At 36.7% G+C, this 12172-nt stretch overlaps 1 protein-coding gene across 5 annotated transcripts in view; it reads left to right on the forward strand.

Moving 5' to 3' along the window:
* Positions 1-12172, forward strand: part of LOC143673742 (cytosolic carboxypeptidase 1) — a 262732-nt gene that overhangs the window by 225550 nt on the left and 25010 nt on the right. The window contains exons 24-25 of one of the 5 annotated variants that reach the window (XR_013170577.1): positions 805-903; positions 1513-1585. The exons of 3 other annotated variants lie outside the window; for them this stretch is intronic. Coding sequence is in view for 1 of the 2 variants with exons in the window: in XM_077148655.1 (XP_077004770.1) it covers positions 1513-1590 (78 nt within the window). In the remaining variant the exon portion in view is untranslated. Of the gene's footprint in view, positions 1-804; positions 904-1512; positions 1629-12172 lie in introns of those variants that run through there. One more of the 5 variants, XM_077148655.1, reaches the window with a different exon arrangement.

The following is a 12172-nucleotide window of genomic DNA, read 5'->3' on the forward strand; positions in this document are numbered from 1 at the left end:
TGTAACAGCACAATATTTGATCATTTGTATGCACCATTGTTTGCCAATCTACTTCTCAGTCAGTGAACCCTTCAGCCACTGCAATTCATTATGCATCATATATAATGCCTTAAGTCCACAGTCTCTCAACACTCAACTTCAGATAATTTCATTGTTTCCAAGAGAAAGATAACCAGTAAACACACCCTCTCCAAATAGGAAATCTAAACCTCCTCTTAACTCTTGTCCTTCCCCCCATTATTTACCTCTGCTGTTGATGTACTGCTGATGTTTTCCTCTTAAACATAGTTCATAGCATGCAGTAGCAATTTCCCCCTTGTAACCTGGACTTAATCACTCTCTGTACACAAATCGTACCTTGAAATTACTTCTTGCAAAAACAGATTTATATTTCTAGTGTTAATCAATGGGACACATAGGTGTATACAACCCCTTTCAATCTTGTTCACCTTCAATATGGTAATACTACTTGCAGACCTACTAGAGAACTGCCTTCACGTCTATCTATTCCCTTACGTTTGCGTTCAACCTCATTAGCTAACCGTTCACCCATCTCTAGCTTCTATGTATCTCTAAATCCCCTATATTCTGTATTATAAGCTTCTGATTTTACCTTTACCATGGTCATAAAAGTGGAGTCATACAGTAGCTATCCATTTGTGTTTGGCCTGTTTCACTCAGCATTATGTCCTCAAGGCTCATCCGTCTTGTCATGTGCTCCAGGATGTCATTTTGTCTTACTGCTGCATAGTATTCCATCATATGTATATACTGCATTTTGTTAATCTACTCATCTGTTCCCAGGTATTTGGATTGTTTCCATCTTTTGGCAGTTGTGAATAATGCCGCTATGAACATTGATGTGCAAATGCATGTTTGTGTCATTGCTTTCAGCTCTTCCAGGTATATACCAAGTACTGCTATTGATGGGTTATAGGGCAACTCAATATTTAGGTTCCTAAGGAACTGCCAAACTGTCTTCCATAGTGGCTGTACATTATACATTCCCACCAGCAATGCATGTGTCCCAATTTCTCCACATCCTCTCCAACATTTTTAGTTTCCTGTTTGTTTAATAGCAGCCATTCTTATAGGTGTGAGGTGGTATCTCATTGTTGTCTTGATCTGAATTTCCCTTATAGCTAAGGAAAATGAGCATATCTTCATGTGCTTTTTATTTCTTTTTGTGACTATTTTTTAAATTTTTTAATGAATAAAATCAATCAGCATACAATATGCACGTTGTTAACATGAACATTATACACTTGTGTGCAATCAATGGCTAACAGTATCATCACATAGTTGTATATTCATCACCATGATCATTTCTTAGAACATTTACATCACTGTAGAAGAAGAAATAAAAAGAAAAAACTCATACATACCATACCCTTTACCCCTCCTTCTCATTGACCACTAGTATTTCCCTCTACCCAATTTATTTTAACATTTGTTCCCCCCATTATTTATTTATTTTTAATGCATATTTTTACTCATCTGTCCCTACTGTAGATAAAAGGAACACCTGAACAAGGTTTTCACAGTTACACTGTGACTTCCAAAAGCTGTATCATCATAGAATCATCTTAAAGAAACGTAGCTACTGGAACACAGCTCTACAGTTTCAGGTACTTCCTCTAGCCTCTCTAATACATCTTAAACTAAAAAGGGGTTATCTATATAATGCATAAGAATAACCTCCAGGATAACCTTTCGACTCTCTTTGAAACTCTCAGCCACTGACACTTCATTTTATCTCATTTCTCTCTTCCCCCTTTCAGTCGAGAAGGTTTTCTCAGTCCCTTGTTGCTGAGTCCCAGGTCGTTCTAGGATTCCTTTCCCATGCTGCTATGGAGGTTTACACCCCTGGGAGTCATGTCTCATGTAGAGAGGGGGAGGGAAGTGAGTTTGCTTGCTGTGTTGATTGAGAGATAAGCCTTATCTGAGTAACAAAAGAGGTTCTCTGGGGGTGACTCTTAGGCCTAATTTTAAGTAGGCTTAGCCTCTTCTTTGAGGGGATATGTTTCATATGAACAAACCCAAAGACTGAGAGTTTGGTCCATTGATTTTGTTGTCATCACTGCTTGTGAGAATATCAGGTCTTCTTCATACGGGATAGTCTTTCTCACCATTCCCCAAGGGGACTTTGCTAATACTTTGTTATTCACTGTTCGAATCACTCTGGGATTTATCAGGGTATCACTCTGGACAAACTTAAAAATCTCATGTCCTACTCAAGGTTCCATGTACTTATAATGTTCAAATAACTGTCCATATAAATTATATTATGAGATCCACTATTCAAAATATAATTTTTGTACCAAATAAACATTTTTTGCTTTAGTCTCACACACACATTAAACTTTTAAAATATGAATTTCCATCTGTTTTTAGCACCCTGCAATATTGACATTCCTTTGTTCTTCTTCATACAAAAACATTTTTTAATTTGTACATTTAGTCACTATCCTTGTACACTCGAGGCATTCCTAGATTGATACTATTTCCGTCTGTATCATCTATCTTTCCTTTTCATTTCACTTGTGTCCCCGGCCCTCCTCCCTTTATCATTCTCACATTCAGCTTCATTCAGTGTAGTAACTTTGTGTTACAGTTAGGTAGTGTTGTGCTATCCATTTTTGAATTTTTACAATCAGTCTTGTTGCACAACCTGTATCCCTTCAGGTCCCATTACCCAAAATCTACCCTGTTTCTATCTCCTGATGGTCTCTGTTCTTAACTGAAATTGTCCAAGTTCACTCATTAATGTTAGTTCATATCAGTGAGACCATGCAGTATTTGTCTTTTTGTTTCAGGCTAATCTCTCTAAGCATACTGTCTTCAAGGTCCATCCATGTTATTACATGCTTCATAACTTTATTCTGTCTTTCAGCTGCATAATATTCCATCGTATCTATATACCATTGCCTGTTTAGCCACTCATCTGTTGATGGACATTTGGGCTGTTTCGTTCTCTTGGCAATTGTAAATAATGCTGCTATAAACATTGGTGTGCAAATGTTCATTTGTGTTCTTGCCCTTATGTCCTCTAAGTAGATACCTAGCAATGGTATTTCTGGATAATATGGCAATTCTATACTTAGCTTCCTGAGGAACCTCCAAACTGCCTTCCACAATGGTTGTACTATTTTACATTCCCACCAACAGTGGATAATTGTGCCTTTTTCTCCACATCCTCTCCAGCACTTGTTGTTTTCTGTTTTATTGATAATGGCCATTCTGGTGGGTGTGAGATGATATCTCATTGTGGTTTTGTTTTGCATTTGTATTAGCCAGTGCAGTTGAGCATCTTTTCATGTGCCTTTTGGCCATTTGTACTTCCTCTTCTGGGAAGTGTCTGTTCATGCCTATTGCCCATTTTGTAATTGACTTGTTTTTCTTTTTGTTGTTGAGTTGTTCAGTCTCTCTCTATATTCTGGATACTAGACCCTTATCTGGTATATCATTTCCAAATATTGTCTCCCATTTTGTAGGCTGTCTTTTTACTTTCTTGACAAAGTTCATTGATGCACAGAAGTGTTTAGTTTTGAGGAGTTCACATTTATCTATTTCTTTCTTCAATGCTCATTTAAGATCTAGGAAACCACCTCCTATTATAAGATTTCTAAGATATTTCTCTGCATTTTCTTCTAAAAGTTTTATAATCTTAGATCTAATGTTTAGGTCTTTAATCCATTTTGAGTTAATTTTTGTATAGTGTGTGAGATATGGATCCTCTTTCATTCTTTTGCATGTGAATATCCAGTTCTCTAGGCACCATTTATTGAAGAGACTGTTCTGTCCCGGGTGAGTTGGCTTGACTGCCTTATCAAAGATCAGTTGTCAGTACATGAGCAGTCTATATCTGAACAGTCTATTTGATTCCATTGGTCACTATATCTATCTTTATGCCAGTAACATGCCATTTTGACCACTGTAGCTTTGTAATTAGCTTTAAAGGCAGGTTGTATGAGACCTGCAGCTTCATTTTTCATTCTCAGGATATTTTTGGCTATTCGGGGCACCCTGCCTTTCCAGATAAATTTGGTTATTGGTTTTTCTATTTCTGAAAAGCAAGTTTTTGGGATTTTAATTGGTATTGCATTGAATCTGAAAATCAATAGGTAGAATTGATATCTCAACTATATTTAATCTTCCAGTCCATGAACATGGTATGCCCTTCCAGTTATTCAGGTCTTCTTTGATTTCTTTTAGCAATTTCTTGTAGTTTTCTTTGTATAGGTCTTTTGTATCCTTAGTTAAATTTATTCCTAAATATTTTATTTTTTAGTTGCCATTGTAAATGGATTTTTTTAAGTAGATTTCACCCTCACATTTCTTATTACTAGTGTATAGAAACGCTATAGATTTTTGAGTGTTGAACTTGTAACCTGCCACTTTGCTGTACTCATTTATTAGCTCTAGTAGTTTTGCTGTGGGTTTTTCAGGATAAGATATAGTATCTTATCATGTGTAGTGAGAGTTTTACCTCTTCCTTTCCAGTTCTGATGCCTCGTATTTCTTTTTCTTGTTTAATTGCTCTGGCTAGAACTTCCAACACAGTGTTAACTAACAGTGGTGATTGTGGACATCTGTGTCTTGTTCCTAATCTTAGGGGGAAAGTTTCAGTTTTTCCCCATTGAAGATTATGTTTGCTGTGGGTTTTTCATATATTCCCTTTATCGTGTTGAGAAAGTTCCCTTCTATTCCTTTCCTTTGAACTGTTTTCAACAAGAAGAAGTGTTGAATTTTGTCAAATGCCTTTTCTGCATCAATCAAGATGATCATGTGGTTTTTCTGCTTTGTTGATGTGGTGTATTACATTGATTATTTTATGTTGAACCATCCTTGCATACCTGGAATGAATCCTGCTTGGTCATGGTGTATAATTCTTTTAATGTGCTGTTGGATTCAATTTGCAAGACCTTTGCTGAGGATTTTTCCATTTATATTCATTAGACAGATTGGTCTGCAATTTTATTTTCTTGTAGTATCTTTGTCTGGCTTTAGTATGAGGTTAATGTTGGTTTCATAGAATGAGTTAAAAAAAATCCTCTTCAATTTTTTTTGAAGAGTTTGAGCAGGATTGTACTAATTCTTTTTGAATGTTTGGTAGAATTCACATGTGAAGATTTCTGGTCCTGTACTCTTCTTTTTTGGAAGCTTCTTAATAACATTCAATTTCTTTACTTGTGATTGGTTTGTTGAGGTCATCTGTTTCTTCTCGAGTCAGTGTTAATTGTTTATGCCTTTCTAGGAAGTTGTCCATTTCATCTGTCTTGTCTAGTTTATTAGCATAACGTTGTTCATAGTATCCTCTCATTAACACCTTTATTTCTGTGAGGTCAGTGGTTATGTCTCCTCTTCCTTTTCTGCTTTTCTTTATTTGCATCCTCTCTCTTCTTTTTTTCAACCTTGCTAATGGTCCATCAATCTTAGATTTTCTCATGGAACCAACTTCTGGTTTTGTTGATTTTCTCGTTCTCAATTTCATTTATTTCTGCTCTATTCTTTGTTATTTCTTCCCTTTTGCTTTCTTTGGGATTTGTTTGCTGTTCTTTCTCTAGTTCTTCCAAGTGAACAGCTAATTCCTCGATTTTTGCTCTTTCTTCTTTATTGATATAGGCAGTTAGGGCAATAAATTTCCCTCTTGGCACTGCCTTTTGCTGCATCCTGTAAATTTTAATATGTTGTGTTTTCGTTCTCAGTTGCCTTGAGATATTTACTGATTTCTCTTGAATTTCTTCCTTGACCCACTGGTTGAGTTTTTTCTTTTTTCTTTTTATCTCTTTCTGGAGTGATGCAAATGTTGGTCTAGACCAATATGTGGCATGACCTAGAATGGAAGTGAAATGATATCTTCAAGTCCTGTGTGCTTTCCATTCTGCTACAGTGTTTCTCCTAATGTATTGATGCCTAAAGGGGCACACTTCCAGTTTTTAAATTTTTCCTTACATTTCAGTAACATTCCACTTCCCATTGCAGGATTTCAGAGCACATTTTCTTTTGGGGTTCCTCTTCTTTTTCTCCCCCACCTAAATAGATAAAATGTTTAGAATTATATAAAAAGTGGAAACCCTTCAGAAATATATAAAGTAATATGTGAAGGCCATCTCCCTCTTCTTCTGAACACTCTCATAACATGAGTTTTTACTGCATATATTTACTGTGTTTACAAGTAAGCACATTTATTTATAAATGCATATGCATTTAGTATGTGAAATGTTTGATTTTATTTATTTTTTATTTTTCTTATTGTGAAAAATAGCATATATACAGAAAAGCCATAAATTTTCAAGTACGTTTTAACAAGTAGTTATACAACAGATTTTAAATTTGTTATGGGTTACAGTTCCACAGTTTTTCATTTTTTTCTTCTAGCTGCTTCAAGACACTAGAGATCAAAAGAAATATCAATATAATGATTCAACAGTCATATTCATTTGTTAAGTCCTACCTTCTCTATTATATTTTTACTTCTCTCTTTTTTTTCTTTTTTGTGAAAGATAGCATATACACAAAAAAGCAATAATTTTCAGAGAACATTGCAACGAAAAGGATCACGGAGTTTGGTATGGGTTATGATTCCACTATTTTAGGTTTTTATTTCTAGGTACTCTCAGTTACTGGAGACTAAAAGAAATATAAATATACTAATTCAGCAATCATGCTGATATGTTAAACCCGGCATTCTCTGTATAACTCCACCATCACCTTTGATCTCACCTGTTTGTGTTTTTTTTCCCACATGGGCAGTACCGGGAATTGAACCCTGGTCTCCGGCATGGCAGGTGAGAACTCTGCCACTGGGCCACCATGACCCACCCTGATATCATCTACTTTTTGATGTATTTTTTCTTTTAAAATTGTTTATTTACAAATACTCCCTATGTACGCCTCCTCCAGTTACCCCTAACCTTCTATCTCTGTGAATTTGCTATTTCGAGATACCTGTTATGAGTGATACATTTTTTACCTTCATGTATCTTGCTTATTTCATTGAGAATAATGTTTTCAATGTGCTTTCATATTACAGCATGTCTCGACTTCATTTTGTACTATAGCCACATAATACTCTGTTGTGTGCATTACCACATTTTGTTTGTCTGTTCATTTTTTGATGGATACTGTTCTTGTTTGCTTGCTGCTGGAATGCAATACACCTGAAACAGAATGGCTTTTAAAAGGGGGAATTGAATGAGTTGCTAATTTGCAGTTCTAAGACTGAGAAAATGTCCCAATTACCACAAGTCTATAGAAATGTCCAATCAAAGGCATCCAAGGAAAGATACCTTGGTCTAACAAGGCCAATGAAGTTCAGGTTTTCTCTCTGAAGTGTAAGGGCACATGGTGAGCACAGTCAGAGTTTCTCTCTCATCTGGAAAGGCAAATGGTGAACACGGTCAGGGTTCCTCTGTCTCCTGGAGGGACACATAGCAAACATGGCGTCATCTGCTAGCTTCTTCTCCCCTGGCTTCTGGTTTCATGAAGCTCCCCAGGAGGCATTTTTCTTCTTCATCTCCAAAGTTTGCTGACTCGTGGATCCTCTGCTTCATGATGCTGCAGCATTCTCTGCTCTCTCTGAATCTCTTTTTCTCCAGAATGTTTCCTCTTTTATAGGACTCCAATAAACTAATCAAGACCCACCCATATGAGTGGAGACATGTTGTCACCGAATCCATCTTAACAACCACTCTTAACTAAATCACATCATCCTGGGAGATGATCTGATTACAGTTTCAAACATACAGTATTGAGTAGGGTTTATTCTACCTTTATGAAATGAGATTTTGATTAAAACATGGCTTTTCTAGGGGGCATACTTCCTTTCAAACCAGCACAGATACTTAAGTTGTTTACAGCTTTGGGCTATTGTGAAAAATGCTAGTATAAATATTGGTATATAATCATCTGTGTCTGACCCTATTTTCACTCTTTTTGGTATTCACCTAGAAGTGGGATTGCTGGGACAGATGGTAATTCTATCTTTAACGTTTTTAGGAATTGCCATATTGCTTTCCACAGTGGCTAGATATACCATTTTACATTCCCATCAGTACTGCATTATTCCAATTTCTCTTCAACCTCTCCAATAATTGTTATTTTTCATTTTAATAAATAGTAGCCATCTAGCAGATATGAAATGATATTGTGTGGTTTTAATTTGCATTTCTCTAATGGCTAATGATGTTGAGCATTGGTTCACGTGTTCCTTGGCCATCTGTATACCTTCTTTGGAGAAATGTCTATTCAAATCCTTTGCTAATTTTTAAATTGGTTTGTCTTTTTGTTGCATTGTAAAAGTTCTTTATATATTCCTGATATTAAGACCTTATCCAATAATGGTTTGCAGCTATTTTCTCCCTTTCTCCCATTTTCCTTTTTAACTTTTTTTATTGTATAGTATAACATACACAAAGCAAAAAAATAAAAAAGCAATAGTTTTCAAAGCGCTCTTCAACAAGTAGTTACAGGACAGATCCCAGAGTTTATCATGGGCTACCATATGATCTTCTCAGATTTTTCCTTCTACCTGCTTCAGAATATAGGAGGCTAGAAGGAATAAATATTTTTTTATCACCACAATCGACTTTTTTCTTTCTTTTTTGTGAAAAATAACATATATGCAAAAAAGCAATAAATTTCAAAGCACAGTAGCACAATTAGTTATAGAACATATTTCAGAGTTTGACATGGGTTATAATTCCACAATTTTAGGTTTTTACTTCTAGCTGCTCTGAGATACTGGAGACTTAAAGAGGCATCAATTTAATGATTCTCCAGTCATATTCAGTTGTTAAATCCTATCTTCTCTGTATAACTCCACCATCTCCATTGATCTTTCTATCTCATTAGGGGTGTTTGGGCTATGGTCATTCTAACTTTTTCATGTTGATAGGGTCTGTCACTAATATGGGGCAGGGAGATGGAACTAGCTGATGTTCTGGAGAGACTGGACTAGGGTTCGGGACATATCTGGACCAGGGACCCATCTGGAGGTTATAGGTTTCTGGAAAGTTACTCTAGTGCGTGGAACCTGTCATGGTTAGGTTCATGTGTCAACTTGGCCAAGTGGTGGTACCTGTGTGTCTGGTTGGGCAAGTGCTGGCCTGTATGTTGTGATGAGGATGATTCATAGAATTAAATCATGATCACGTCAGCTGCATCCACAGCCGATTCCACCAGTAATCAACCAAAGGGAGTGCCTTCTGCAATGAGTGATGCTTAATCTAATCACTGGAAGCCTTTTAAGGAGGATTCAGAAGAGACAGGCTCTCTTCCTGCTTTGGCCAGCGAGCCTCTCCTGTGGAGTTCATCCAGACCATCCATCAGAATTGTTGGCTTCACAGCCTGCCCTGCGGATTTTGGATTCTGCGTTCCCATGGTTACATGAGACACTTTATATTTCCTGTTGATTCTGTTTCTCTAGAGAACCCTAACTAATACAGTCAGCACTTTTTAAAAATTATAAACAATAAAACAAACATGCAAACATTCTTAACATACAAACATCTGAGCCACAAAATAGGTCCTCCAGAAGTAATTCTTAGGTATGCCCATAGGTAGTCTAAGCTTCTTCACTACCTACATGAGCTTCACAAGAGTAAGCCTCATGATCAAGGGCATGTTGTATTAATTTCTGTGTCCCTAAAGTTTGATGTAGTGTTGGGATTCCCTGACGGTGAAGTTTAATAGTTCCCATATTCTTTCTCCCTCAGGATTTTGCAAGTACTTTCTGATTATCTGCTTAATATACTCTAGGATGTATCCAAGCATTACAATAATCTGTACAGATTTAAGGACCCCTTTTTCATTGTGCTCTCTGTGTTTCAATTGTTCAGGTGAGCTATACAGATATGTTGAAATAGATTATGCACTGCAGAAAATTTCACTTCCAAACCAAATAAACCTTTCTTCCATTTGTCTCAAAGAATATATGTGGTTCTAAAATATAGACACTGTCTTCCTTACCCCTGTGTTCTGAATTACTTTAACCCCAACCTCTTTGGCTTTATTTTTATCTCTAAATATCAGGTTATATATATAAAACAGCCTCTCAAAATTCAGAAATAATAATCACCATTGCAGACTTAAGGTATCTGCTCTAAGAGCTTACAGTCTAGGCCTGTGTTTTCTTATAAGCGTTTTTTACAGGTCACCATACCATTCTTATGTTTTTGTTTCTGGCTTATTTTTTCTCACCAAATGTCACTAATGTTCATTCATGTCATTGCATGCCTTATGACTTTGTTCCTTTTTGTAGCAGCACAACCTTCATTCATAAGTATACACCAGTGTTTGCCAATGTACTTCTCTGTCATTGCATCCTTCAGCCACCTGCATTCGTCAGGCGTCATGTAGAGGGCCCAAAGTCCACAGTCCATCAACATTCTCAATTTTAGATAATTTCCTTTTTCCCAGGAGAAAGAAAACATGCCCTCACCAAATAGGAAATCTAAACCTCCTCTTAAGTCTTTTCCCTCTCCCCATTATTTACCTCTGCTGTTACTGTGGTAGTACTGAAGGTTTCCTTTTGGACATAGCTCACAGTATGAAATAGGAGATTTCCCCCTGTACACTGAACTTGGACACTCTTTATACAAGAATCATGTCTTTGAAGTAATTCTTGTGAGAACTAATTTATCTTTCTAGTGTTAATCAGTGGGACATATAGGTCTGTACAATGCCTTTCAATCTTGTTCATCTTCGATATGGTAGTATTACTTGTAGACCCACTAAAGAACCACCTTCACTCCTATCTATTCCCTTACTTTGGAGTTCAACCTTATTAGCTAAGGGTTCACCCATCTCTAGCCTCTGTGTATCTCTAAGTCCCCTATATTCTGTATTATAAGCCTCTGTTTATACCTTTATACTGGTCATAAAAGTGAAATCTTACAGTATCCTTTTCTGTCTTGCTAATTTCACTCAGCATTATGTGCTCAAGGCTTTTCCATCTTGTCATGTGCTTCAGGACGTCATTTGGTCTTACTGCTGCATAATATTCCATCATGTGTGTGTGTGTGTGTGTGTGTGTATATACTGCATTTTGTTAATCCACTCGTCTGTTGCTAGACATTTGGATTGTTTCCATCTTTTGGCTGTTGTGACTAATGCCCCTATGAACATTGGTGTGCAAATGTCTGTCATTGCTTTCAGCTCTTCTGGGTATATACCAAGTAGTGTTATTGCTGGGTCATAGGACAACTTGATATTTAGTTTCCTAAGGAACTGCCAGTCAGGCTTCCATAGTGGCTGCACCATTATACATTCCCACCAGCAGTGTATAAGTATCCCAATTTCTCCACTTCCTGGTCAACATTTATAGTTTCCTGTTTGTTTAGTAGCAGCCATTCTTATAGGTGTGAGGTGGTATCTCATTGTAGTCTTGGTGTGCTTTTCCCTTCTAGCCAATGAAATGAGCATCTCTTCATGTGCTTTTGAGCCATCTGTATTTGCACTTCAGAAAAATGCCTATTCATAACTTTAGCCCATCTTATAATTGGGATGTTTCTTTTATTGTTGAGTTGTACGATTTCTTTATATATATAAGAAATCAAACCTTTGTCCGATGTGATTTTGAAATATTTTCTCCCATTGAGTTGGCTGCCTCTTCACCTTTTTGACAAAGTCTTTTGAGGTACAGAAGCATTTGATTTTTTTTTTTTGCCTGGGCAGACACCAGGAATCGAACCTGGGTCTGTGGCATGGCAGGCGAGAACTCTGCTTGCTGAGCCACCATGACCCACCCAGAAACCTTTGATTTTGAGGAGTTCCCATTTATCTGTTTTTTCTTTTGTTGCTTGTGCTTTGGGAGTAAAGTTTAGGAAAGTACTTCCTATTACTAGGTCTTGAAGATGTTTCTCTACATTTTCTTCTAGAAGCTTTATGGTGCTGGCTCTTATATTTAGGTGTTTGATCCACTTTGATTTAATTTTTGTATATGGTTTAAAATAGGGGTTCTCTTTCATTCTTTTGGCTATTGATGTCTAGTTCTTCCATGCCCATTTATTGTAAAGACTATTTTGTCCCAGTTCAGAGATTTGGGGGCTTGTCAAAAATCAGTTGACTGTAGATTTGGTGGTCTATTTCTGCACTCTCAATTCAATTCTGTTGGTCAGTACTTCTATCTTTATACCAGTATCATGTTGACCACTGTGACTTTTAGTAG

The sequence above is a fragment of the Tamandua tetradactyla genome, chromosome 2 (genome assembly GCF_023851605.1).
Source record: "Tamandua tetradactyla isolate mTamTet1 chromosome 2, mTamTet1.pri, whole genome shotgun sequence".
NCBI lineage: Eukaryota > Metazoa > Chordata > Mammalia > Pilosa > Myrmecophagidae > Tamandua > Tamandua tetradactyla.